The 26,737-nt window shown below is 43.6% G+C and overlaps 1 protein-coding gene across 6 annotated transcripts in view; it reads right to left on the bottom strand.

The window, feature by feature from the left end:
- LOC135517922 (retinoic acid receptor RXR-alpha-A) overlaps positions 1–26,737 on the bottom strand; it is a 176,580-nt gene that overhangs the window by 30,456 nt on the left and 119,387 nt on the right. For 4 of the 6 annotated variants that reach the window (XM_064942645.1, XM_064942643.1, XM_064942648.1 and 1 more), the window contains exons 4-6: positions 17,427–17,583; positions 16,198–16,377; positions 10,946–11,130 (exon numbers count right to left, since the gene is read on the bottom strand). In XM_064942645.1, the coding sequence (XP_064798717.1) occupies positions 10,946–11,130; positions 16,198–16,377; positions 17,427–17,583 (522 nt within the window). The remainder of the gene's footprint in view (positions 1–10,945; positions 11,131–16,197; positions 16,378–17,426; positions 17,584–26,737) is intronic. The other 2 variants (XM_064942646.1, XM_064942644.1) reach the window with 1 other exon arrangement.

Below are 26,737 nucleotides of genomic sequence, written 5' to 3' on the forward strand. Positions count from 1 at the left end.
AAGGCACATGACAGCACGCCTGGAGTTTTCTAAAAGGCACATGACAGCACGCCTGGAGTTTTCTAAAAGGCACATGACAGCACGCCTGGAGTTTTCTAAAAGGCACATGACAGCACGCCTGGAGTTTTCTAAATGACAGGCACATGACAGCACGCCTGGAGTTTTCTAAAAGGCACATGACAGCACGCCTGGAGTTTTCTAAAAGGCACATGACAGCACGCCTGGAGTTTTCTAAAAGGCACATGACAGCACGCCTGGAGTTTTCTAAAAGGCACATGACAGCACGCCTGGAGTTTTCTAAAAGGCACATGACAGCATGCCTGGAGTTTTCTAAAAGGCACATGACAGCATGCCTGGAGTTTTCTAAAAGGCACATGACAGCATGCCTGGAGTTTTCTAAAAGGCACATGACAGCATGCCTGGAGTTTTCTAAAAGGCACATGACAGCATGCCTGGAGTTTTCTAAAAGGCACATGACAGCATGCCTGGAGTTTTCTAAAAGGCACATGACAGCATGCCTGGAGTTTTCTAAAAGGCACATGACAGCATGCCTGGAGTTTTCTAAAAGGCACATGACAGCATGCCTGGAGTTTTCTAAAAGGCACATGACAGCATGCCTGGAGTTTTCTAAAAGGCACATGACAGCATGCCTGGAGTTTGCAAAAAGGCACATGACAGCATGCCTGGAGTTTGCAAAAAGGCACATGACAGCATGCCTGGAGTTTGCAAAAAGGCACATGACAGCATGCCTGGAGTTTTCTAAAAGGCACATGACAGCATGCCTGGAGTTTGCAAAAAGGCACATGACAGCATGCCTGGAGTTTGCAAAAAGGCACATGACAGCATGCCTGGAGTTTTCTAAAAGGCACATGACAGCATGCCTGGAGTTTGCAAAAAGGCACATGACAGCATGCCTGGAGTTTTCTAAAAGGCACATGACAGCATGCCTGGAGTTTTCTAAAAGGCACATGACAGCATGCCTGGAGTTTTCTAAAAGGCACATGACAGCATGCCTGGAGTTTTCTAAAAGGCACATGACAGCATGCCTGGAGTTTTCTAAAAGGCACATGACAGCATGCCTGGAGTTTTCTAAAAGGCACATGACAGCATGCCTGTAGTTTTCTAAAAGGCACGTGACAGCATGCCTGGAGTTTGCAAAAAGGCACATGACAGCATGCCTGGACTTTGCAAAAAGGCACATGACAGCATGCCTGGAGTTTTCTAAAAGGCACATGACAGCATGCCTGGAGTTTTCTAAAAGGCACATGACAGCATGCCTGGAGTTTTCTAAAAGGCACATGACAGCATGCCTGGAGTTTTCTAAAAGGCACGTGACAGCATGCCTGGAGTTTGCAAAAAGGCACATGACAGCATGCCTGGACTTTGCAAAAAGGCACATGACAGCATGCCTGGAGTTTTCTAAAAGGCACATGACAGCATGCCTGGAGTTTTCTAAAAGGCACATGACAGCATGCCTGGACTTTGCAAAAAGGCACATGACAGCATGCCTGGACTTTGCAAAAAGGCACATGACAGCATGCCTGGAGTTTTCAAAAAGGCACAGGAAAGACTCAGAGCAAAAGGCAAAATATTATGTGGTCTGATGAAACAAAAAATGTTCTCTTTGGCCTGAATGCAAAGCGCTATGTCTGGAGAGAACCAGGCACAGTTCATCACCCGTCTAACAACATCGCTACAGTGAAGCACGGTGGCAGTATCATGCCATGGGGATGCTTTTCAGCAGCAGGGACTGGGAGACTGATAAGGATAGAGGAAACAATGAATGGAGCCAAATACAGGCAAATCCGTAATGAGAACCTGCTTCAGAGTACTAACGACCTTAGACTGGAGCGAAGATTTCCGCTCCAACAGTACATTGACCCCAAGCATACAGCCAAAGCAACGCTGGAATGGCTTCAGAACCAGACTGTTAGTTTAAGCTAGATATCCGTCGTTGCACTGGATGCTTCTCAATCCACCTGCCAACGTAACATTCACACATCTGTGGTGTAAGGTGACAGAGCTAGAGCGGTGTTAGTCAGACCATGAGACATCCCCCCCAACAATGGTCTTCTCACAAGGTTGTCTGTAGCGTCCAAACTTTTACTGCTCTACGACCCCCACAAGTGTAACGCGACTCGTCTGAAGTCAGTACAGCCCATCTGCCAACTTTTGTTTGTAGCATCCGAACAGTTTACACACTAATATGACATTTTGTGTGACCTACGACATCACGCACGGATTGTTATCTGCATCAAGTCAGCATGGTGGAAACACACCACTGGTGGGAAAATGCGCATATTTTCTTTCATGTGGATTTTTGAATATTCGCACAAAACTGCCAAAGTGGATGGAATCCTAGCTAGTATTATCAATCACAAAAACATAATGTTAACTGGGGATGGATGAAATGTATATTATGATGCTCCGATTCTCAGTATGTCTGAGCCAAATCTACAACAACAAAAGCCTTGTAAACCTTTCCCCAACTTCTCACTCTCCCCAAATCCCACAGATCGATGCTAAAATCTCGGAGGATCCCAACATGAAATACAGATCTCTGGAGAAGATTAGTGTAAGATGAGGAGAACTCATTCCACCTCTCCTTCTTTCCAGTCGTCCTCTACTTCTAATGCTCAGACCGAAGACTACCCACACTTGAAATATGAAACCGTATGAAACAGTTAACCAGACACAAAGCCGGCACTGTTTTGAAAACTGAAAGTAGATTTTCTTTGGGCAGAGAACAAAAGCATCTTATAAATATTTCACAATTTGATCTCCGTGGGAGACAAATGTGGACGATGCGGCTCAGCGCGACAGTTTTTTGCCTGTATTTCTCCTCCAAACCCATAAACAAATCCGCTAATTCATTCCAAAAGGCAGCCGCAGCCCAAACAAACAAAAACAAAAGGGGCTGTATGTTGTGTCTCTGTCGAAGCCCCTCAAAAGAATACAACTCCCAGAGTTCTCGTGAAAGACGGTGAAGGCTCATGAATGTTGCATGGCTCTCTTAGCCATGTTTACACTGACCTTGTTTCTCACTGTATACACCATGAAGATGACAGGAAGGAAAAGAGACCACACTCCTGCCATGATCACACATTAACTCACTGTCCTTACTGTAACGTGACAGCCGGGGAGTCACAGTGTTATGGGTGTTATGGGGAGTCACAGTGGAAGAGATCACAATGCCTTCTGAGGTCTGGGACAATGAGAATGACATGAACCTAGGAGTTCACTATTCTGTGCATGTGTGGAACAAGCCGTGAGGGACCACCGTGTCTGTGAGAGAAACTATTTTACATTTTTTCTCTGTGAACATCCTCTGGAGGATAGGGGGCCAGCTGATCGCTTTCTGAAAACGTGTCGAGCAGGGGGAGGAGAGAGGGAGAGGCGAAATCCTCCCCTGAGGGAGCGATGTAGAGAAAGAGTGAGAGCGTTTGGGCTTACGAGAGCCGCTTTGAGGACACCTCTTAATGCCTGCCACAAACAAGAGTGTATTTTTTCCCCAGACTGAATTAAAGGCTTTGGTTTGCATTATTCACAGTGGATAGCCTCTCCTCTCACAGAAATGCCTGGCTTGCATACTGTCATATGAATTTTTTATAACTCGTGGAGACAAGAGACTGGCTTTTAAATGTTTCATATTCTGCTTAAACTACAGCTGCGTGACAACAAAGAGGAATGTGGTAGTTAATAGATGATTAGTCCATAATCCAAATTCCCAACTAAATTGTGTAAAGTCCTCATAATTGGCTCTTAGAGTTGTAGAAGAGTAAACGTTAGCATGCCTATCTGCTTGTCTCTCTCTCTCCGGGGCCTGTCCAAAGAGAGAGACAAAGAAAGTTGACAGACTCAAGCACAGCAAGGTTGGAAAACACACACAAGACAAAATGAGAGAAAGGGATAGAGAAGGAGAGAGGGATATATATATAGAGAGAGAGACAGACAGTGGAATGAAAAACTCCACAGCATGGCAAAATGATAGCATGCCCCCCCCCCTCCTTGAAGAGAAGGCCCTGGCTTGTCTGACTGGAGGCATGTTACTAACGCCTGTTTAACTCCTGTTCTAGGTCACCATGAGATAAACACACTTTATTCAGCTTGGTCAAACCCCAGCCATTAGACAGTGGCGGTGCCCATTCATGGTGTGCACTCAGGGGCCCCGACCCTGGGAGTCATTAACACACGGGGCAGTGCCTCCAAAAGGAGGGAAGGGGGTGGGGGGGGCAGTCCCCGGACCAGAGGGGTTCCTACTGCCTGCCAAGGGGACACCGCACGTTCCAACACTGACTGTGCCGCTCTGCCCTTGTTTAATCTACAGTTACCAGTCAAAAGTTTGGGCACACCTAGTGATTCCAGGGTTTTTCTTTATTTTAAAATTTTCTACATTGTAGAGTAATAGTGAAGACATCAAAACTATGAAATAACACATGTAGTAATCAAAAAATTGTTACACAAATCTAAAAATATTTTATATTTGAGATTCTTCAAAGTAGCCACCCTTTGCCTTGATTACAGCTTTGCACACTCTTTGCACACTTTATCTCAACCAGCTTCATGAGGTAGTCATCTGGAATGGATTTCAATTAACAGGTGTGCTTTGTTAAAAGTTAATTTGTGGAATTTCTTTCCTTCTTAATGCATTTGAGCCAATCACTTGTGTTGTGACAAGGTATGGGTGGTATACAGAAGATAACACTATTTGGTAAAATACCAAGTCCATATTATGGCAAGAACAGCTCAAATAAGCAAAGAGAAATGACAGTTGATCATTACTTTAAGACATGAAGATCAATCTATCCGGAATATTTCAAGAACTTTGAAACTGGCTCTCATGAAGACTGCCACAGGAAAGGAGTTACCTCTGCTGCAGAGGATAAGTTAATTCGAGTTTCCAGCCTCAGAAATTGCAGCCCAAATAAATGCTTCACAGAATTCAAGTAACAGACACATCTAAACATCAACTGTTCAGAGGAGACTGCATGAACCAGGCCTTCGTGGTTGAAATATTGCAACAACAAAAAAACACTACTAAAGGACACCAGTAAGAAGAAGAGACTTGATTGGGCCAAGAAACATGAGCAATGTACATTAGACCAGTGGAAATCTGTCCTTTTGTCTGAAGACAAATTTGAGATTTTGGTTCCAACCGCCGTGTCTTTATAAGACGCAGAGTAGGTGAACGGATGATCTCTGCATGTGTGGTTCCCACCATGAAGCATGGAGGAGGAGGTGTGATGGTGTGGGGGTGCGTTGCTGTTGACACGGTCTGCGATTTATTTAGAATTCAAGGCACACTTAACCAGCATGGCTACCACAGCATTCTGCAGCGATACGCTATCCCATCTAGTTTGCACTTAGTGGGACTATCATTTTTCAACAGGACATGACCCAACACATGGAGAGTGATGGAGTGCTGCATAAGATGACCTGACCTCCACAATCACCCGACCTCAACCCAATTGAGATGGTTTGGACCGCATAGTGAAGGAAAAGCAGCCTACAAGTGCTCAGCATATGTGGGAACTCCTTCAAGACTGTTGGAAAAGCATTCCAGGTGAATCTGGTTGAGAGAATGCCAAGAGTGTGCCATGCTGTCATCAAGGCAAAGGGTGGCTATTTGAAGAATCTCAAATGTAAAATATATTTTGATTTGTAACACTTTTTTACCTTACTACATGATTCCATATGTGTTATTTCATAGTTTTGATGTCTTCACTATTATTCTACAATGTAGAAAATAGTACAATTAAAGAAAAACCCTTGAATGAGTAGGTGTGTCCAAACTCTTGACTGGTACTGTATTCCTAACTTTTCATATGATTATGATGATCATTTTCAGATTCTGAAATATCAGTGGACGGGGAACTAAGTGGTCTCTCAGAAGTTTCTATAGCTATGGCAATTTAGATGAAATACAATGACACATATTACCCAATCTACATGGCCTACTGAACAACAACTCCCCATTACAATCATCACCTTAAATCATAGCAAGAAGTAAAGGAAAATCAAAAAATAGAGATCCAATAGAAATGACTTGTATTACTAGAAAACTACCAAGACAACTGAAAACAATTCCTGCAAGATATTTATCTACCTTTATCAAAGCTAGATTTCTAGAAAAGCTTGATTTCCTCCTCCTTCTCCTGCAGGGCACCCCTGTTGGTGTCAGAGCCCCAGCAGACGTACAGCCACCACAGCAAGGCACAGCCCAGACGTACAGCCACCACAGCAAGGCACAGCCCAGATGTACAGCCACCACAGCAAGGCACAGCCCAGACGTATAGCCACCACAGCAAGGCACAGCCCAGACGTACAGCCACCACAGCAAGGTACAGCCCAGACGTATAGTCACCACAGCAAGGCACAGCCCAGACGTACAGACACCACAGCAAGGCACAGCCCAGACGTATAGCCACCACAGCAAGGCACAGACCAGACGTTTAGCCACCACAGCAAGGTACAGCCCAGACGTAGAGCCACCACAGCAAGGCACAGCCCAGACGTATAGCCACCACAGCAAGGCACAGACCAGACGTTTAGCCACCACAGCAAGGTACAGCCCAGACGTAGAGCCACCACAGCAAGGCACAGCCCAGACGTATAGCCACCACAGCAAGGCACAGACCAGACGTTTAGCCACCACAGCAAGGTACAGCCCAGATGTACAGCCACCACAGCAAGGCACAGCCCGGACGTACAGCCACCACAGCAAGGTACAGCCCAGACGTAGAGCCACCACAGCAAGGCACAGCCCAGACGTATAGCCACCACAGCAAGGCACAGACCAGACGTTTAGCCACCACAGCAAGGCACAGCCCAGACGTACAGCCACCACAGCAAGGCACAGCCCGGACGTACAGCCACCACAGCAAGGCACAGCCCAGATGTACAGCCACCACAGCAAGGCACAGCTCAGACACACACACACAGTACTTTAGTGTGTCAGAGCTCCCATCCCCTCTCATCTCCTCTCCCTCTCTCCTCCCTAATGTCAATGCTCATCACGTACATCTCCTTCTTCCCAAAGATGGCTCTCATTTACTCACATAACAGCCTTCAGAGTTCTACCTTCACTTCACAGGACATTTCCCCCCCCCCACCCACCCAGAGCAGATGAGTCCCAGAAGAAGCTCTCTCTCTCTCTCTCTCTCTCTCTCTCTCTCTCTCTCTCTCTCTCTCTGTCTCTCTCTCTAGATCGCCCTCCTTTCCTCTTCTGCACAACTGCTCTCTGTCTGTCGTTCCGGTAGGATTCCTGAGAAAACCAGAGCTTGGTGGGATGCTGTCAGGAACAGCCTGGCTGTTGTATTATTCATGGTTGAGCCAGAGAGAGTCTAGAGAATGAACAGAGAGAGCCTCACATAGCTTAGGTGGGTGCCTGGGAGACTGCAGATGTCAGGGTGCACAGGTGAACTAGTGGACTTGTGATGTAAGGTGCCATACAAGGAGCACATAGGATATGGATGTAGAATAGTCACAGCTATCTTGTTCATCTCAGTGATAGGCATCAGGTGGCAGAGCCCTGGATAGCTCCCATCCTAAGAGAATGATGACCACAGCCTCTGCTCATCTTTCACTACAGAGATGTAACATGTAAAAACTGGGGGGGGGGGGGGAATGAATAATCATATCACCACCACGTTGGCTAATGGCTGCTCCCTGTTAATCAAGCAAGACCCTGGGGAGTCCAGGGTCATTCAGAGAGGATAATGCAGATTGTTAGATTGCAGCATAATTGAACTCTGATGGTGTGGCAAATTGCTGTGATAACACTGATTACATGTTATTAATGTCCATCATTGCAAAGACACACATGCCAGATGGCTGAGGCACAAAGTACCTGTATCGTACCAAGGGGAAATGGGTGAAAATGGCTAACACAGATGTAGGACCTTCATTTGAGCCAGTTTGCTACAGCAGGAAAATAGTCCTACAGCAACAGGAAATGCAAATTATTATGTGGATTATAATTAATTAACATTTTTGTAGCAGTTGACACATTTTTCGTAATGAAAAATCAAGTCAGGAATTTCAAAGTGGAAATTACAAACTTCAGAAGTCTTTTTAAACCTCAAAAACACTACAAGTTAAACATTTATCCGAGAACAGGGTGATCAAATTAAGATCCTGTGTGTGTGTGTGTGTGTGTCAGAATTTGTGAGCGGAGCTAGAGCGGAGCGAGGGGCGCAGCGTACCCAATTTGACTGGAGTGTGTAGCGAGATCCTAGCCTGCTCCAATTTCGCTCAGGGCATGCCCGCCCCAGGATGCATTTGTAGTCTACTTGTGTGCTGCTATAGCCACTTGCTCTAGCGACGGTCTTGTCTTTGTTTTAGTATGGTCAGGTCGTGAGTTGGGGTGGGCAGTCTATGTTTGTTTTTCTATGTTGGTTTTTGAGTTTGGCCTAGTATGGTTCTCAATCAGAGGCAGCTGTCAATTGTTGTCCCTGATTGAGAATCATACTTAGGGAGCCTGGGTTTCACTTTTGGTTTGTGGGTGTTTGTTTCCGTGTGAGTGTTTGGGCCACACGGTACTGTTTCGGTTTTGTAAATTCACGTTGTCATTTATTGTTTAGTGTTCTGAGTTTTATTAAACATCATCATGAACACTTACCACGCTGCGCTTGGGTCCTCACCTTCTTACACCGATGACAACACTTACAGGAGTTCGCTAAATATTCTCATAAAGAAACTTATAAAACACACAGGTGCTAAATCCAGGTGACTTACAAAGATGAGAACCAAGAGAGGTGATGTAGTGTCCACAACTAAATAATCATTGTGGAATCTGAAAAGACACGTACCCCAAAAGAACGAGGGTGTACTTACTACATGCACATGTTAAAAGAAAAGAACGAGCTGAGAAGATAACTGTGTCATTGTAGCAAAGTATTTATAAACTAAAATTCAGAACTCTTAAAAGTTTGGTTCATTGTTGTTTTATTATCTATACAATAGGTCATAATTGATTTTGTCCCAATAGGCCTGGCATATTCCAACTTTCAACAGGCTTTCTGTTTTGATTGGGTTATTTTGCCTAAAACACTTTAGGACTAAAAAATGTTTTAAATAAACTCTGCATCTCTGCCCAGCCTGGCAAGAGTGGCCCAAAGGGTATTTAGCATCCCCAGTGGCCCTGCAAGTGTGGAGAGGATATTGTCCGCTGCTGGCCTTCTCTCCAGGCACCATCACATGAGCCTGAAGCCACAGACTCTGACCAAACTTGTGTTTCTAAAAAATGAATTCAAAATCACAGCCTATATGGGCAATTTACAGACTATAATGATTTAATACAACAAAGTGTTGTTCATGCAAGCAGTTGCTCCCGATGCAGCATCCACCGAGAGGCTCTTGCTGCCAAGGGAATGCCTGACAGTTTGAAAGATGTTTTGGACACTACAGTGAAAATGGTTAACTTTGTTAAAGCAAGGTCCCTGAACTCTTGTGTATTTTCTGCACTATGCAATGATATGGGCAGCAACCATGTACCGCTTTCACAACATACAGAAGTGCGCTGGTTATCAAGGGGCAAAGTATTGACATGTTTTTAATAATTGAGAGACGAGCTTAAAGTTTTCTTTACTGACCATCATTTTCCCTTGTCTGACCGCTTGAATGATGATGAGTTTCTCACACGACTGGCCTACGTGGGTGATGTTTTTTCTCGCCTGAATGATCTGAATCTAGGATTACAAGGACCCTCCGCAACTATATTCAATGTGCGGGACAAAATTGAGGGTATGATTAAGAAGTTGGAGCTCTTTTCTGTCTGCATTAACAAGAACAACACACAGATCTTTCCATCATTGTATGATTTTTTTGTGTTCAAATGAACTCAAGCTACGGACAATGTCAAATGTGATTTAACGAAGTGAGCTGGGTGCTCAATTACGCAGGTGCTTTCCTGAAACGGATGACACAAACCACTGGATTCGTTATCCCTTTCATGCCCTGCCTCCAATCCACTTACCGATATCTGAACAAGAGAACCTCATCGATATTGCAACAAGCAGTTCTGTGAAAATTGAATTTAATCAGAAGCCACTGCCAGATTTGAGGATTGGGCTGCGCTCAAGAGTTTCTTGCCTTGGAAAATCGCTGTTAAGACACTGATGTCCTTTGCAACTACGTACCTATGTGAGAGTGGATTCTCGGCCCTCACTAGCATGAAAACTAAATACAGGCACACACTGTGTGAAATGATTTGAGACTGAGACTCTATCCAATACAACCCAACATTGCAGAGTTATGTGCATCCTTTCAAGCACACCTTCTCATTAACCTGTGGTTTTATATGTGAGATGGCTAAATAAATTATTATTTGTGTCCTGGTCCTATAAGAGCTCTTTGTCACTTCCCACAAGCTTGTGACAAAAACTCACACTCCTTCTTATGTTTCATAAATGTATCGTATAGTGTGTGTGTGGCAGGCTTACCATGATGGCAAAAAACAACATTTGAGAGTACGCTGACCCTGGTGCTAGAAGGGGTAAGCAGCTGGAGGTTGAATGTTTGAAGGGGTATGGGACTATAAAAAGTTTGGGAACCACTGCTGTAGCCTATTTGAAATTATGAGCTCTTCATATGTTCACCTTTTCATGTTTATTAAATAACTTTTCATTAAAATCCTATGGTTTGGATTCAATACTTCAGAACCAAATGGCAGGTCCAGGTAGTCACATAAATAGATGGTTAAATTGTGATTTTAATGAGCGGCAGTTTTTTCCCCTGTGAGCTCAGAGCGGTTTATAGCGGAGCGGTTGGAAAGGATGTGGAGCACCGGTGCGCACCGATGAGCGGGATTTCCAACCCCTCAACTCCGCTCACATACACATGTACATGTACACATGTGGATAAGTATGTTGGCGTGTTTGTACATAAGTGAGTGTGTAAGCGGCTCCTGCTCTGCAGAGCCACACAGTACGGCGTAGTGACTCACCGAGTTGGATGGCATGCCCAGGTTGGTCTCGATGTAGGTCTCGTTCTTGGGTTCCACAGCGAGCTCTGCCTCCAGGACCTTCTCCACGGGCATGTCCTCGTTGACGCCGCTGGTGGACTCCACCTCGTTCTCGCTGCGCTCTTTGGCCCTCTGGCGCTCCTCCTGGACGGCTGTGTGTAACAAAACTGGTTCCGGTCACTACTGCTGCTGCGGTGTTGTCTAGTGTGTGCGGTGTTTATGCCTGTATTGTGTGTGTGTGTGTGTGTGTGTGTGTGTACATATGTAAATAGAGAGTGTGTACAATTATTATAACATGCTCTGATGTAAAGACAGAGTTAAACAGTCCCCATAATTACAGGTGACATGAATAGAGACATGAAAGGGAACACAGTACTGTGTAAACACAACATACACATATCACTCCATACAAGGACCCCCTCTTCAGCTGTCTGATATCAAAGAGATGGGTCTATTCAGAGCATAACAAACAACAAGCGCCTTTCACGGCCATCATATATTTAGACATTAATAATGTATGGGATGTCACTCCTCATTTAGGCCCTGCATGTTTACCACAGACACTGTGACTGAATGGCTTTGACAGACTGACTGGAGCACACACATTAAATGGGGACTTTGTCCAATATAATGTGGTTTTTATTCTGTCCAGTAAATAACAGTCTCACTAAGTCTCTGGGTAAAGCAGGGCCTTGTTGGATCTGCTGTGTGATTGGCTTGGCAGGGAGACACAGGAAGTGGTTTGTGTGCTGAGCAGACACAGAGGCTCACTGTGGCCGAGGCAGGCCAAACCGCACCTCCACCCTCAGAGGATTTGGGAGAGGTGTGTGTGTTCATATAAAAGTGGTTGCTCTGCACCAACTCTGGGTTTCTCCTTATTCTATCTTCTAGATTCCCCAATAAACAGAAACAGTCCCCCAGACACACACATCCACACATCTACACACCTAGATACACACATCTACACACCCAGACACACACATCCACACATCTACACACCTAGATACACACATCTACACACCTAGATACACACATCTACACACCCAGACACACACATCCACACATCTACATACCTAGATACACACATCCACACATCCTATACACACACACATCCACACACCCAGACACACACATCCACACATCCACACATCCAGACACACATCCAGACACACATCCAAACATCTACACACCTAGATACACACATCCACACATCTACACACCTAGACACACACATCCACACATCTACACACCAAGATACACACATCCACACACCCAGACACACACATCCAAACATCTACACACCTAGATACACACATCCTATACACACACACATCCACACATCTACACACCTAGACACACACATCCACACGTCTACACACCTAGACATAAACATCCACACATCCTATACACACACACATCCACACATCTACACACCTAGACACACACATCCACACGTCTACACACCTAGACACAAACATCCACACATCCTATACACACACATCCACACATCTACACACCTAGACACACACATCTACACACCCAGACACACACATCTACACACCCAGACCAAGACACTTCATATTCTCTTTTCTTCTTTTTCCTTCTGTTTCTATTCCAAATGCTGAATCACAGGGGTGGGGGTTCTGGGAAGGGGAGAACGGGAGAACGGGCAGACTGGGGGAGACAGGGGAGAGGAGGAGGGGACAATGAGGGGGGGACGAGGGGCCCCATTTTAGAGGAACTGCTGTCTGGCGGTGGAAGTCAGCCCAAGGGTAGAATAGTTGTGCTGGAGTCAGAGAGAGGTGAGGAGGGCTGAAATCATGCTTTATTTCTCCCTTCCTCTGACTGGGAGAGCATCAATTCATTTAATCCAGTTTTTCTGTGGATTCGCTGAGCCTTCTGGACTACCGCTGCCTGGCTCTCCCCCTGCCTCTGGGTACAGGGGGGCTTAGGCAGCACAGTGAGGTGAAAGGCAGTAAATGATCATATCCTTGAACAGAGGTTGAGCCCCATGATGATATAAATAAGAGTGAATAGGGGAGGGAGGGATAACGAGGGGGAGGGGTGCATGTTGAGGTCAAGACAAATTGGCCCGGGAAAGAAAAGCTCTCAGAATGTACTTATCCTAGACTCTCTTGTTTTCTCTTTTCCTCTGCTTTCATTTTGTTCTGCGTCTGATGCTCATTGGTTATGGTTGGGGCTGAACAACTGTTCATGCTGGTCTAGGATCTGTTTTGTATTGTTTTTGCCTAGTGCGGTGGTTAATGTTCAGAATAGGGAAAGCTGATCCTAACATAAAGTGATTTCTGATATGAAACTGGACTGTGCATCCGCAGTGGCCCTGTGTGCTTCCGATTATGTCCCTAAATACCTGGAATACCACATTGTGTCTCTAAAGCCAGAATATTTTGTGACTGAGTTAAAATAGAACAATTGTTCACTGTAGATAGTGATGCCACTGCTCTGATGGAGAACTGTGCTAAGAGTACTAATATCCTCCTCTCTTACAAAATACTAAAACTACCTCTTTTGAGGGCAACAGCTTGTGCTCTTTCTCTCTCCACTCTCTCTTTCCTCTTTCCTCTCTCTGTCTCATCTCTCTCTCCCTCCACTCTCGCTGCCCCCCCTCCATTTATTCTCCTACCCTCCCTCGTGGTAAATCACTGTTCTTCAAAGGGAATCTGAAATCATGAATAGGTCTGCCTATGAATGCTAACAATCACTGAAAGATTCTGAAGCTAAGTCGTGTCAATGAACCAGCCCTGATCTGAATAACCAGTAATTAAGACTTCCATTAGCATCTAATTTCAATGCTGAGCGCCTCTGAGGAAGTCAGTAATGTGGAGTCCTCTGCAACTAGTGCTCTTCATTCAGTAGTAATAAAGAGGCGGATGAGTGGAGCTCTCATTACCACACAAGTGATCTCAACACACTCCGAGATCTCTACATGAGGAGCTAAACAATTAACTCTGACAAGACTGACACAGGGGGTTCTTGTGTGTGTGCATGTGGGTGTGTGAGAGAGAGAGAGAGATAGAGAGCGATAAAGATGGATAGAGAGAGATAAAGATGGATAGAGATATATATAAAGATAGACAGAGAGAGAAAGATAGAGAGACAGAGATATAAAGACAGATAGAGAGAGATAAAGACAAAGATAGATAGAGAGAGAGAGATAAAGATGGATAGAGAGAAAAAGATGGATAGAGAGAGAGATAAAGATGGATAGAGAGATATATATAAAGATAGACAGAGAGAGAAAGATAGAGAGACAGAGATATAGACAGATAGAGAGAGATAAAGACAAAGATAGACAGAGAGAGAGATAAAGATGGATAGAGAGAGACAGAGATATAAAGATAGATAGAGATATTGATTATTGTTTATTTCACTTTTGTATATTATCTACCTCACTTGCTTTGGCAATGTTAACACATGTTTCCCATGCCAATAAAGCCCCTTGAATTTAATTGATATAAAGATAGATAGAGATAGAGATATAAAGAGAGAGAGATATAAAGATATATATATATATATATATATATATATATATAGAGAGAGAGATATAAAGAGAGAGCGATATAAAGAGAGATAGAAAGATAGAAAGAGAGAGAGAGATAAAGACAAAGATAGATAGAGAGAGATAAAGATGGATAGAGAGAGACAGATATATAAAGATAGAGATATTGATTATTGTTTATTTCACTTTTGTATATTATCTACCTCACTTGCTTTGGCAATGTTAACCCATGTTTCCCATGCCAATAAAGCCCCTTGAATTGAATTGATATAAAGATAGATAGAGATAGAGATATAAAGAGAGAGAGATATAAAGAGAGAGAGATATAGATATAAAGATAGATAAAGAGAGAGAGATATAAAGATAGAGAGAGATATAAAGATAGAGATATATAAAGAGAGAGAGATAAAGAGAGAGAGATATATATAGAGATATAAAGAGAGAGAGAGATAGAGATATAAAGATAGAGATATATATATATAGAGAGAGAGAGAGATAAAGAGAGCGAGAGATAGAGATATAAAGATGGAGAGATATAAAGAGAGAGAGAGATATATAGAGAGAGAGAGATATAAAGAGAGAGAGATATAAAGAGAGAGAGATAAAGATAGAGAGAGAGATATATAAAGATAGAGAGAGAGAGATATAAAGAGAGATATATATATTATATAGAGAGAGATATAAAGAGAGAGAGAGAGATATAAAGAGAGAGAGAGATAAAGATAGAGAGAGAGATATAAAGAGATATATATATATATATAGAGAGAGAGAGATAAAGAGAGATATATAGAGAGATATATATATATATTATATAGAGAGATATAAAGAGAGAGAGATATAAAGATAGAGAGAGATATATAAAGAGAGATATATATAGAGAGAGAGATATAAAGAGAGAGAGAGATAGAGATATAAAGAGAGAGAGATATAAAGATAGAGAGAGAGAGATATAAAGAGAGAGAGAGAGATATAGAGAGCTATATATATTATATAGAGAGATATAAAGAGAGAGAGATAGAGATATAAAGAGAGATATATAAAGATAGAGAGAGAGATAAAGATAGAGAGAGATATATAAAAATAGAGATATAAAGATAGAGAAAGAGAGAGAGATATATAAAGATAGAGAGAGAGAAAGAGATATAAAGATATATATATATAGAGAGAGAGAGAGAGAGAGAGAGAGAGAGAGATGAAGAGTGAGAGAAAGAACGAGAGAGAGAAATAGAGATATAAAGAGAGAGAGATAAAGAGAGTGAGAGATAAAGAACAAGAGAGAGAAAAAGAGAGATAAAGAGAGAGAGATCGAGATATAAAGATAGAGAGATATAAAGAGAGAGAGAAATCGAGATATGAAGAGAGAGAGATATAAAGAGAGAGAGAGATAGAGATATAAAGAGAGAGATAGAGATATAAAGATATATATAGAGATAGATATAAAGATAGAGAGAGAGAGATAAAGATAGAGAGAGATAGAGATATAAAGAGAGAGATATAAAGATAGAGAGAGATAGAGATATAAAGATATATATAGAGAGAGATATAAAGATAGAGAGAGATATAAATATAGAGAGAGATAGAGATATAAAGAGACAGAGAGATATAAAGAGACAGAGAGAGAGAGATAGAGAGAGATAAAGATGGATAGAAAGAGACAAAGATAGATAGAGAGAGAGGGTAAATGGGCCTTTATCCTCAACGGCATGTGCTGTACCTTCTCTCTTCATTCCACATGCCAGACACTTCTGGTAGCGACAGTACTGGCAGCGGTTGCGCTGGCGCTTGTCGATCAGACAGTCCTTGTTGTCTCGGCAGGTGTAGGTCAGGTCCTTCCTCACTGTCCTCTTGAAGAAGCCTTTACAGCCCTCACAGCTGTACACTCCATAGTGTTTACCTGGGGGCAGACAGGCCATCTTCACTGAGTTTCATTTTAAAAAGTACATAGAGTGGCCATGAACAGACATTTAACACACACACACACACACACACACACACACACACACACACACACACACACACACACACACACACACACACACACACACACACACACACACACACACACACACACACACACACACACACACACACACACACACACACACACACACATCCTCAATATCTTCAACTTCATTAGATACTGTTTGGCCAATAACAGAGGGGTGAAAATGGTGACTATAAGTGTACTGCACGTTACTATGTTCAGACATTGACACTATGGTTCTGATGAACAGTGTTTCTGAAGATCATTGACCAAGCAGAGTTCAGTCTGATATTAACCATCTCCTTCACATCCTGTCTGATATAGTGCAGCGGCATAACACTGAGTAACTTCCTATCTCTGATGATCTCTGTGTGTGTGTGTGTGTGTGTGTGTGTGTGTGTGTGTGTGTGTGTGTGTGTGTGTGTGTGTGTGTGTGTGTGTGTGTGTGTGTGTGTATATATGTGTATAAGTGTGTGTGTGTATATGAGTGTGTGTGTATATGAGTGTGTGTGTATATGTGTGTATATTCGTGTGTGTGTGTGTGTGTGTGTGCATGTGTGTATAAGTGCGTGTGTGTGTGTGTATATGTGCATGTGTGTGTGTATGTGTGCATGTGTGTGTGTATATGTGTGTGTGTGTGTGTGTGTGTGTGTGTGTGTGTGTGTGTGTGTGTGTGTGTGTGTGACAGGATGCGAAGGAGATGGTTAATATCAGACAGAACTCTGCTTGGTCAATGTGTGTGTGTGTGTGTGTGTGTGTGTGTGTGTGTGTGTGTGTGTGTGTGTGTGTGTGTGTGTGTGTGTGTGTGTGTGTGTGTGTGTGTGTGTGTGTGTGTGTGTGTGTGTGTGTGTGTGTGAAATTGTGATGACCATAGTGGTGTGGCTGTCTCCACAGATGACGTGTCAGAGGTTTGTGTGTGTGTTTGGGTATGTGTGTATATGTAACCTTAGGGCACCGACCTGACGAGCGGTCCCCGCAGATGGCACAGATGTGTTTGGTGAGGGAGAGGGGCATGCACCCTTGTGAGGGCTGGGCGGGCACCTTCATCACCCCGTTGAGACCCAGGGGGGGCTTGATGTCCTCCGAGCTGCTGACCGAGTTCATCGGGGAGTTCAGCTGGAACATCAACACACACAAACACAACCACAGACAGGTCACAACGCCACTCCGACCCCCTGACACTCAGGACGTCTGAAACATACGCACACTTCATCAGATTACAGAAATGGGAAACAGAAATGTGAGGAAATGTAGTTACTGAACGTCATCAACCAGCTCTGCTGGTCAGCAAGAGAATGATGAATGTGAGCTCTGGTATAGGGAGAGCAGAACTCCATTCTGAGTCCAACAGCAAACAGAAATGGCTATGGCTGAGTATGTATCCATGCAGATAAACTGACTGGGAGGTTTAATGCTAACTACAGCTGGGCAGTAGTGCCAGTAGCAGACTGCCTGTGTTTCAGATCTAAAACCTGTCGCTGCTGGATCCTGCACCACTAAGCCACAGGAGTGCTTTAATTCATGCCCCCCCCCCCCCCCCCCCAACTGCTCAGAGCTAGCATAACTCTAATGCAAAATGTAGCAGTGCAGCAGAATAAAGAGCCAGTGTTTGTTTTAGCAAGAGAAAGTGCACTAAGTAAGATCAGGAAAAAGTGCACTTAGTTCTGCTGCTGAAACAGCTCTGTTGATGTTGATGTGAAAACCCCCTCGCACACCGTGTAGCCTCACAGGGAGCGCTACGAGACACTAATCAGCACAACTCTGCTGTTATCACTGGAATTCCTACAGTTACTAAGGGCTTTAGCTGAATTACCCCGCGACAGTAATGACTGGATAGCCAACCATTAGTACAGCAATGGAAACCAGTCATTCTTAGAAGCCATGTATCTTTCAGGATGCTGTAAAACCATGATGCTAAAATTACCCAAATAAACCCCAGACGTACAAATAATTAACTTTTACTGAAAATGAAAGGAGCTGAATGTGCTAATTATTTTCATGGAAACATTCGAGAGCTCTAGAGATTCTACAGCAGACAAAAAAAGAGTAATATAAAGTGTGTGGAAGTAATGATATTACTGTGGTATTACCAAGAGATGTACCAATACATAGAGAAGCCATGATCAGACATTTAACACACACACACACACACTAACACACACACACACACACACCCTCAATATCTTCGACTTGATTAGATACTGTTTGGCCAATAACAGAGGGGTGAAAATAAATGGTGACTATAAGTGTACTGCACATTACTATGTTCAGACATTGACACTATGGTTCTGATGAACAGTGTTTCTGAAGATCATTGACCAAGCAGAGTTCAGTCTGATATTAACCATCTCCTTCACATCCTGTCTGATATAGTGCAGTGGCGTAACACTGAGTAACTTCCTATCTCTGATGCTGCTCACACCAGACACTTTCATTCCTGGTAGACCAGTGGAGGCTGGTGAGCGGAGGACGGCTCATAATAATGGAGTGAATGGAATGGGTTCAAACACCTGGTTGTCAAAACGACCAAAAGAAACCCCAAAAGTACAAATAATTAACTTAGGAAAAAATGAAAATGAAAGGGACTGAATGTGCAAACGATTTTCATGGTGATATTACCGTGGTATTACCAACAACACCATCCTCTCACAATGAACAGCTCTCCTGGTGTTGACATGAGTGTTGCAGACTGCGGGGAGACTTGCTAGAGTGAGATACAGGGGGTACGGTGGGTGCTAGCTTGCTAGCCTATGTCTTAATTGAGTTACCGTGAGCTGTACGCTAACTCGGCAAATGCACAGACATTGTTTCTAGGGTGAGAGAGAATAAGATGACAACAAAAAAAACATGTTGTATACAAGCCATAATGATGAAAATAACATGACACTACAGTTCAGCCTGTCTTCAGCTGTGTTTCTAAGACTCTGTCAGGGTACTTTAGTGTACTGCCCATGTTTACACATGAACTATACACAAAGACAAACATATCCCCTTTCTCTCTGCCATATGGAATCCTCACCGCTCAAGGCCACACCCATGTAGACATGTGAACAGGCACTGTATTCTATCGGTTCTGTAAACAGGACAGCCCCACACCGAGGACCAAATGAGGGGCAGCAACTGCCAAAGCCTCGGCACACATACTGTTCACGTGTCCACACGCATCTACAAACACACATGCGTCTGATTGGACTTCCTAGGCAGAAAATGTGATTTATTTCATCACTGGCTTATAGTGTATATTGCAGCAGACACTCAATGCTATAGAAATGGATATCATGTGTATTATTGAGCGTAAGCTACGAAGGCAATAGATGACATTGAAGACGTCATGTGTAGTGCCATCATTCAATTATACACTACATGTATACAGACTGGCAGTGTGTTCATATGGACTGTCAGACAAGAGCAATTGATGACAGGCTGAGTGCCATATTTTCTCATGCAACATGCAACTGTGAGCACATCTGTGGTTTATAAACACACACACACACACACACACACACGCACGCACGCAAGCACACACACACTCTAGACACACACACACACACACACACACACACACACACACACACAATCTTGAGTTCTTACCACAGTTTACCCTTTTCCATTGCAGCACAAGAGAGCATGTCTACTCATCTGATATAGTCTCTATCAACCCAATAGCTGTCTGACAGAAAATACTATTCCTCTCCAAATCTATCTTCAGTGAACCTGCAACTCAATCTGTCCAGGGTTACACTTCTCTCCGTGCAGGGGTGGGCTGGGGTCTCTTTCTCTAGTGCATTTCTCTCGCCCAGGGCAGTGCAGGGATGGTGGAGGGATTAAAGGTGCTCAGTCCTGGGTCTGGAAATAGAATACAACCCCCATCCCTACCACCACCACCACCATCACACATACATGCAAACCCCACCAAGAGGGGGGAACTACCAGGCAAACTGTGTGTGGAGTCTCCCATCACTGGGGAAAATCTCTAGATGATCCTCATTACTCGGGCTGGGAATTGCTAGGGACCTCACGATACTATCACGATATGATACTATCACGATATGATACTATCACGATATGATACTATCACGATATGATACTATCATGATACTTAGATGCCAATGTGATATGTGTCGAGATTCCCACTGTTCTATATGTACTGTGATTCGATACTAAGATTTTATTGCAATTTCTCACCGTATGTCTGCTGCAGAGAGACAAGAGAGAACATGATAAAACGAGTTCTGATCAGTCATGAAAATAAAAGTGATGAAAACCAATGGGCTCCTTGTTTAAAAAGGAGATGGAGAACAAGCTATACTGGTGATTTGGGGCAGGTACAGCCAACTAGCTGTACAAAAATGATGTTGCGATATTGTCAAAACAATATTGTCACTAATCATGACCTCTTCTGGGTGTCTGATAAGGCAGCGACGATACCAGTATGGAGATACTTAATAGTATTGTGGCAATGAAACAAAATACAAAATGGATGTAACTTTTTGGGGGGGAAAATCTCCCTAATGTTGGAAACAAACATCATTACGTTGTCATTCATTCTCAGGCAAACACTAGTGAAATGCCTGTGGTTTTATGGAACATTTGCGAGGTTGCTGAATGCTCTCTTACTGCTAGAAAGGGACTGTTGAAAAGTTTAGACGATACCCTGTGTTTGAATCAGGACCTATACAGCCTGGTTCACTATGAGGGGACATAGACCCACAGACGAGAGGAGAGAAGAGTGGAGCTTGAGACGTGAGAAAGCACACTCAGCCAGTCCAGTCAGCGTCAGAAAGAAGGACACAGAGTCATGACTCAGAACACTGAGCAGAGACAGAGGAGAGGGGAGAGTGAGGTGTGTTACTGTAGCATTTGGAGCTCTGTGGCCATAGCAGGTGTGTGTTATAGCGTACGGTGTGGCTATACTGCTGGCCCAGTAAATGCTCTAATGTAACAGCCTGTGTTATGTAATGGGTGGTAAGGGACATTGGGTCAGTGCCTTGAGCACAGCTGAGGTGTTAGTGTGCTCTAGACTGTTACATTCCACATGGAACTGATCTCCCTCTCCCTCCCTCTCCCTCTCTCCCCCCCTCTCTATCCTCCTCTCTCTCTCACTCCCCCCTCTCTCCCCCATCCCTCTCTCCCCCTCCCTCTCTCCCTCCCTCTCCCCCCCCCCCTCCCTCCCTCTCCCTCCAGTGTGTGCTGGTGATCTTCATAGAGGAGAAACGCTAATGGAAATGTAAAACAGCAGTTGACAGTGTGCTCACTCTGATGTACAGTAACAACACTTGGTTTCGGGAGAGTCATTTAAGTGGTTTCAACACCACAATCAAATACACTATGTACACATGCCTTCACAGTGAAAATAACCCATTTACACAAATAGGATGACTCCTAACTACTAGAATGCTCACGAACCCGATCAAAAACCCTTTTGGCCAATTACAGTATATAACCAGTAATATGCTGTAATGACACTTACACACAATAGTAGAAAAGAATAGACAAGACAACCAGGGGAGACATTAGAGGCCCCTGCTTAAGGCTGGCTTAGTTCCTTTCACTGGGTCTGACCACAGACTTTTGCTCACAAAGATACATCAAAGGAATACATCAAATCCTCCTGCACCACTTCTCAATGCTCAGCCCCCAAGTGGAAATTCAGCATGTAACAGTTCAAGGGCACCTTTTATTGAGTAGAAGTTATGAGGCTTACATCATTTTTTCATAACACCAACCATTATAAATGTTGGACACACAACTTTAATAAGTGCAGAAAGCCATTGCCAGGAACAAAATATTCAATTTTAATCCTTCATTTTCTTTCCACTGGAAATCTGTATTCCTCGCTGAAGTAAGACTTGCTAGTGAGCGATCAACTGTTTGAAGTTTGGTATTAATACCTTTTCTAATTTGCAAGGCTCAAACTCCAAACCAAAAGGTGGCCAAAGCTGATGTGTCTGTTTCTGCGAGGCTGAGGAAGAGGACACTGGATACAAATAGAGACAAATCTCAGTCTGACAGGCAACAACTCTTAACCAACAACCCGTAGGGAACAGTCAGATCTAACCTTATGATAACCCCAATACAACCTGTAACCTCTGACCTCATTTCCTGTTGAAAACAACAAACAACCTTATCATCACATACAACCTGGACTCTTTCTCCTCAACAATAATAAGTGTGTCAGTAATCTTTGTGGTCAGCAGGATCATCAACATCTAGTCTTGACAAGCTATCGACAGATATGAGGGTAGGGTTCCACACAGGAGGGGCGTTCCTCTCAAACCTCTCCTGAGGCATTTAAGGAGTGCTAACATTAATTCACCCTTCGGGATCAATTACCACCATGTCACAACTCAGAAGGACACCTGACCGACACACACACACACGCGCGCACGCACGCACACACACACACACACACACACACACACACGCGCACGCACGCACACTAACATACACACACACTATACTTGTGATGTATACTGCTACGATGAATATGATAGTGCCTGTGTTTTTTCAGAGCGTTCCAGATGTCAAAACGCTGCAGTATATCGGCGTAATGTTGTTATGAGAATGTAGTGGAGGGAGCATTGTAACACGGACTAGAGAATAGACATGCAGGCCCGCTGCTGGTGTCTCACCTCAGTGTGGCAGTATCAGATGTGTGTTAGTCAGGCTTGTTATCATAGGAGACAGGGTCTCCTCCTGTGGGTAGGCACCATACAACGTACTGCTGACTGAGCAGCTTTCCCAATGCTGCTACAGACTCACACTTTTCTCACACCGGTGTCTCTCTCTAATTCTCCCTCTCTTTTTCTTCCTGCCTCCATCTCTCTCTTTCTCTCTGCCTCCCTATTTCTCTCTCTCTCTCTCCCTCCCTCGCTATCTCTCTGCCTCTCTCCCTCTCTGCCACTCTTTCCCTCTCGCTCTGCCTCAATTCAATTCAAAGGGCTTTATTGGCATGGTAAACATATGTTTACATTGCCAAAGCAAGTGAAACAGATAATAAATAAAGGTGAAACAAACAATCATAAAATTAACAGTAAACATTACACTCACAAAAGTTCCAAAAGAATAAAGACATTTTTCTATATACAGTGTTGTAACAATGTGCAAATAGTTAAAGTACAAAAGGGAAAAGAAATAAACATAAATATGGGTTGTATTTGCAATGGGGTTTGTTCTTCACTGGTTACCCTTTCTTGTGGCAACAGGTCACAATCTTGCTGCCGTGATTGCACACTGTGGTGTTTCACCCAAAAGATGTGAGAGTTTATCAACATTTTAGAAATCTTTGTGGGTCTGTGTAATCTGGGGGAAATACAGTGCATGTGTAAAGCATCAGACCCCTTGACTTTTTAAACATTTTGTTAAGTTACAGCCTTATTATAAAACTGATTAAAACAATGTATTTTCCTAATCAATCTACACACAATACCCCATAATGACAAAGCAAAAACAGGTTTCTAGAAATTTTAGCAAATGTATTACAAATTTAAAACTGAAATATCGCATTTACAAAAGTATTCAGACCCTTTGCTCAGTACTTTAATGAAACACCTTTGGCAGCGATTAGAGCATCGAGTCTTCTTGGGTATGACGCTACCAAGCTTGGCATACCTGTATTTGTAGAGTTTTTCCCAATCTTCTCTGCAGATCCTCTCAAGCTCTGTCAGGTTTGATGGGGAGCGTCACCGCACAGTATTTTCAGGTCTCTCCAGTGATGTTAAATCGGGTTCAAGTGCAGGCTCTGGCTGGGCCACTCAAGGACATTTAGAGACTTGTCCCGAAGCCACTCCTGCGTTGCCTTGGCTGTGTGCTTAGGGTTGTTTCCTATTGGAAGGTGAATCTTCACCCCAGTCTGAGGTACTGAGTGTTTACTCTCCCAGTCCCTGCAGCTGAGAAACATACCCACAGCATGATGCTGCCACCACCATGTTTCACCTTAGGGATGGTGCCAGGTTTCTCTAGATGTGACGCCTGGCATTCAGGCCAAAGAGTTCAATCTTGGTTTCATTAGACCAGAGAATGTTGTTTCTCATGGTCTGGGAGTCTTAAGGTAACCTTTTCGCAAACTCTAAGCGGGCTGTCATGTGCCTTTTACTGAAGAGTGGCTTCCATCTGGTTCCATCTGGTTGATTGGTGGTGCTTCAGAGATGGTTGTCGTTCTGGAAGTTTCTTCCATCTCCATAGAGGAACTCTAGAGCTCTGTCAGAGTGACCATCGGGTGCTTTGTCACCTCCCTCACTAAGGCCCTTCTCCCCCGATTGCTCAGTTTGGCCGGGCGGTCAACTCTAGAAAGAGTATTGGTGGTTCCAAACTTCTTCCATTTAAGAATGATGGAGGCCCCTGTGTTCTTGGGGACCTTAAATTCTGCAGATTTGTTTTGGTACCCTTCCCCAGATTTGTGCCTCGATACAATCATGTCTGGGAGCTCTGCGGACAATTCTTTGGACCTCATGGCTTGGGTTTTGCTCCGACATGCACAAGGACAACAAGGACAACACACAGGTTTTCCATCATTGCATGATTTTTTGTGTGCAAATGAACTAAAGCTTACGGACAATGTCAAATGTGATATAGTGAAGCACCTGAGTGAGTTGGTTGTGCAATTACGCAGGTACTATCCGGAACGGATAACACAAACAATTGGGTTCGTTATCCCTTTCATGCCCTGCCTCCAGTCCACCTACCGAGCCTTATCAAAATTGCAACAAGTGGTTCTATGAAAATGTAATTTAATCAGAAGCCACTGCCAGATTTGTGGATAGGGCTGCGCTCAGAGTATCCTGCCCTGGCAAAATGTGCTGTTAAGACGCTGATGCCCTTTGCAACTACGTACCTATGTGAGATTCTCGGCCCTCACTAGCAGGCACAGACTGTGTGTGGAAAATGATTTAAGACAGACTCTATCCAATACCCAATATTACAGAGTTTTGTGCATCCTTTCAAGCACACCCTTCTCATTAACCTGTGGTGAGTTGTTCACAATTTTCGATGAACAAATAAGGTTTTATATGTAAGACGGCGAAATAAAAAGCAACATTTTTGATTATTATTATTTGTGCCCTGGTCCTATAAGAGCTCTTTGTCACTTCCCACTAGCCGGGTTGTGACAAAATGTATCATATAGTGTGTGTGTGGCAGGCTTACAATGATGGCAAAAAACAACATTTGAGAGTGCGCTGACCCTAGTGGTAGAGGGGGTACGCAGCTGGAGGTTGAATGTTTGACGGGGTACGGGACTATAAAAAGTTTGGGAACCACTGCTGTAGGGCGTGTCATTGTGAGATGTGGTGTGGGTGAACGGATGATCTCTACATGTGTATTTCCCACCGTAAAGCATGGAGGGGGTGGTGTTATGGTGTGGGAGTGCGTTGCTGGTGACACTGTCTGATTTATTTAGAATTCAAGGCACACTTAACCAGAATGGCTACCACAGCATTCTGCAGTGATACGCCATCCCACCTGGTTTGGGTCTATCCTTTGTTTTTCAACAGGACAATGACCTAACACACCTCCAGGCTGTGTAAGGGCTTTTACCAAGAAGGGGAGATTTGGAGTGCTGCATCAGATGACCTGGCCTCCCCAATCCCCCAACCTCAACCAAATTGAGATGGTTTGGGATGAGTCAAACCGCAGAGTGAAGGAAAAGCAGCCAACAAGTGCTCAGCATATGTGGGAACTCCTTCAAGACTGTTGGAAAAACATTCCAGGTGAAGCTGGTTGAGAGAATGCCAAGATTGTGCAACGCTGTCATCAAGGCAAAGGGTGGCTATTTGAAGAAACTCAAATATAAAATATATTTAGATTTGTTTAACACTTTTTTGGTGACTACATGTTTCCATATGTGTTACTTCAGAGTTTCTACAATGCTCTACAATGTAGAACATGGTCAAAATAAAGAAAAACCCTTGAATGAGTAGGTGTTCTAAAACTTTGACCGGAAGTGTACATCTGCCTCACCAGGCACCCATATTGGTAGGATGTGTGTATAGACATCCTAGTGCTAAGATGTCCTATCTGGATGACTTATGCACTGGGTTTGAACAGGCTACAGACAGTAACATTGGTGTATTTATCTTGGGTGATTTTAGTATAAATTGGAAGGATCATATTTTAACTCATTTTAACAAAATAAATGAGATGTGCCGAGAGCTGTGGTTTGAAACAAATGGTTAATGACACTACCAGATCATCAACTCAGTTGGGTCATCATTCAGATACATGCATTGATCTGATCTTCTGTAATATACCATTGCAATGCTTAAAAGCTAGA

This window comes from Oncorhynchus masou, chromosome 28 (assembly GCF_036934945.1).
Source record: "Oncorhynchus masou masou isolate Uvic2021 chromosome 28, UVic_Omas_1.1, whole genome shotgun sequence".
Classification (NCBI taxonomy): domain Eukaryota; kingdom Metazoa; phylum Chordata; class Actinopteri; order Salmoniformes; family Salmonidae; genus Oncorhynchus; species Oncorhynchus masou.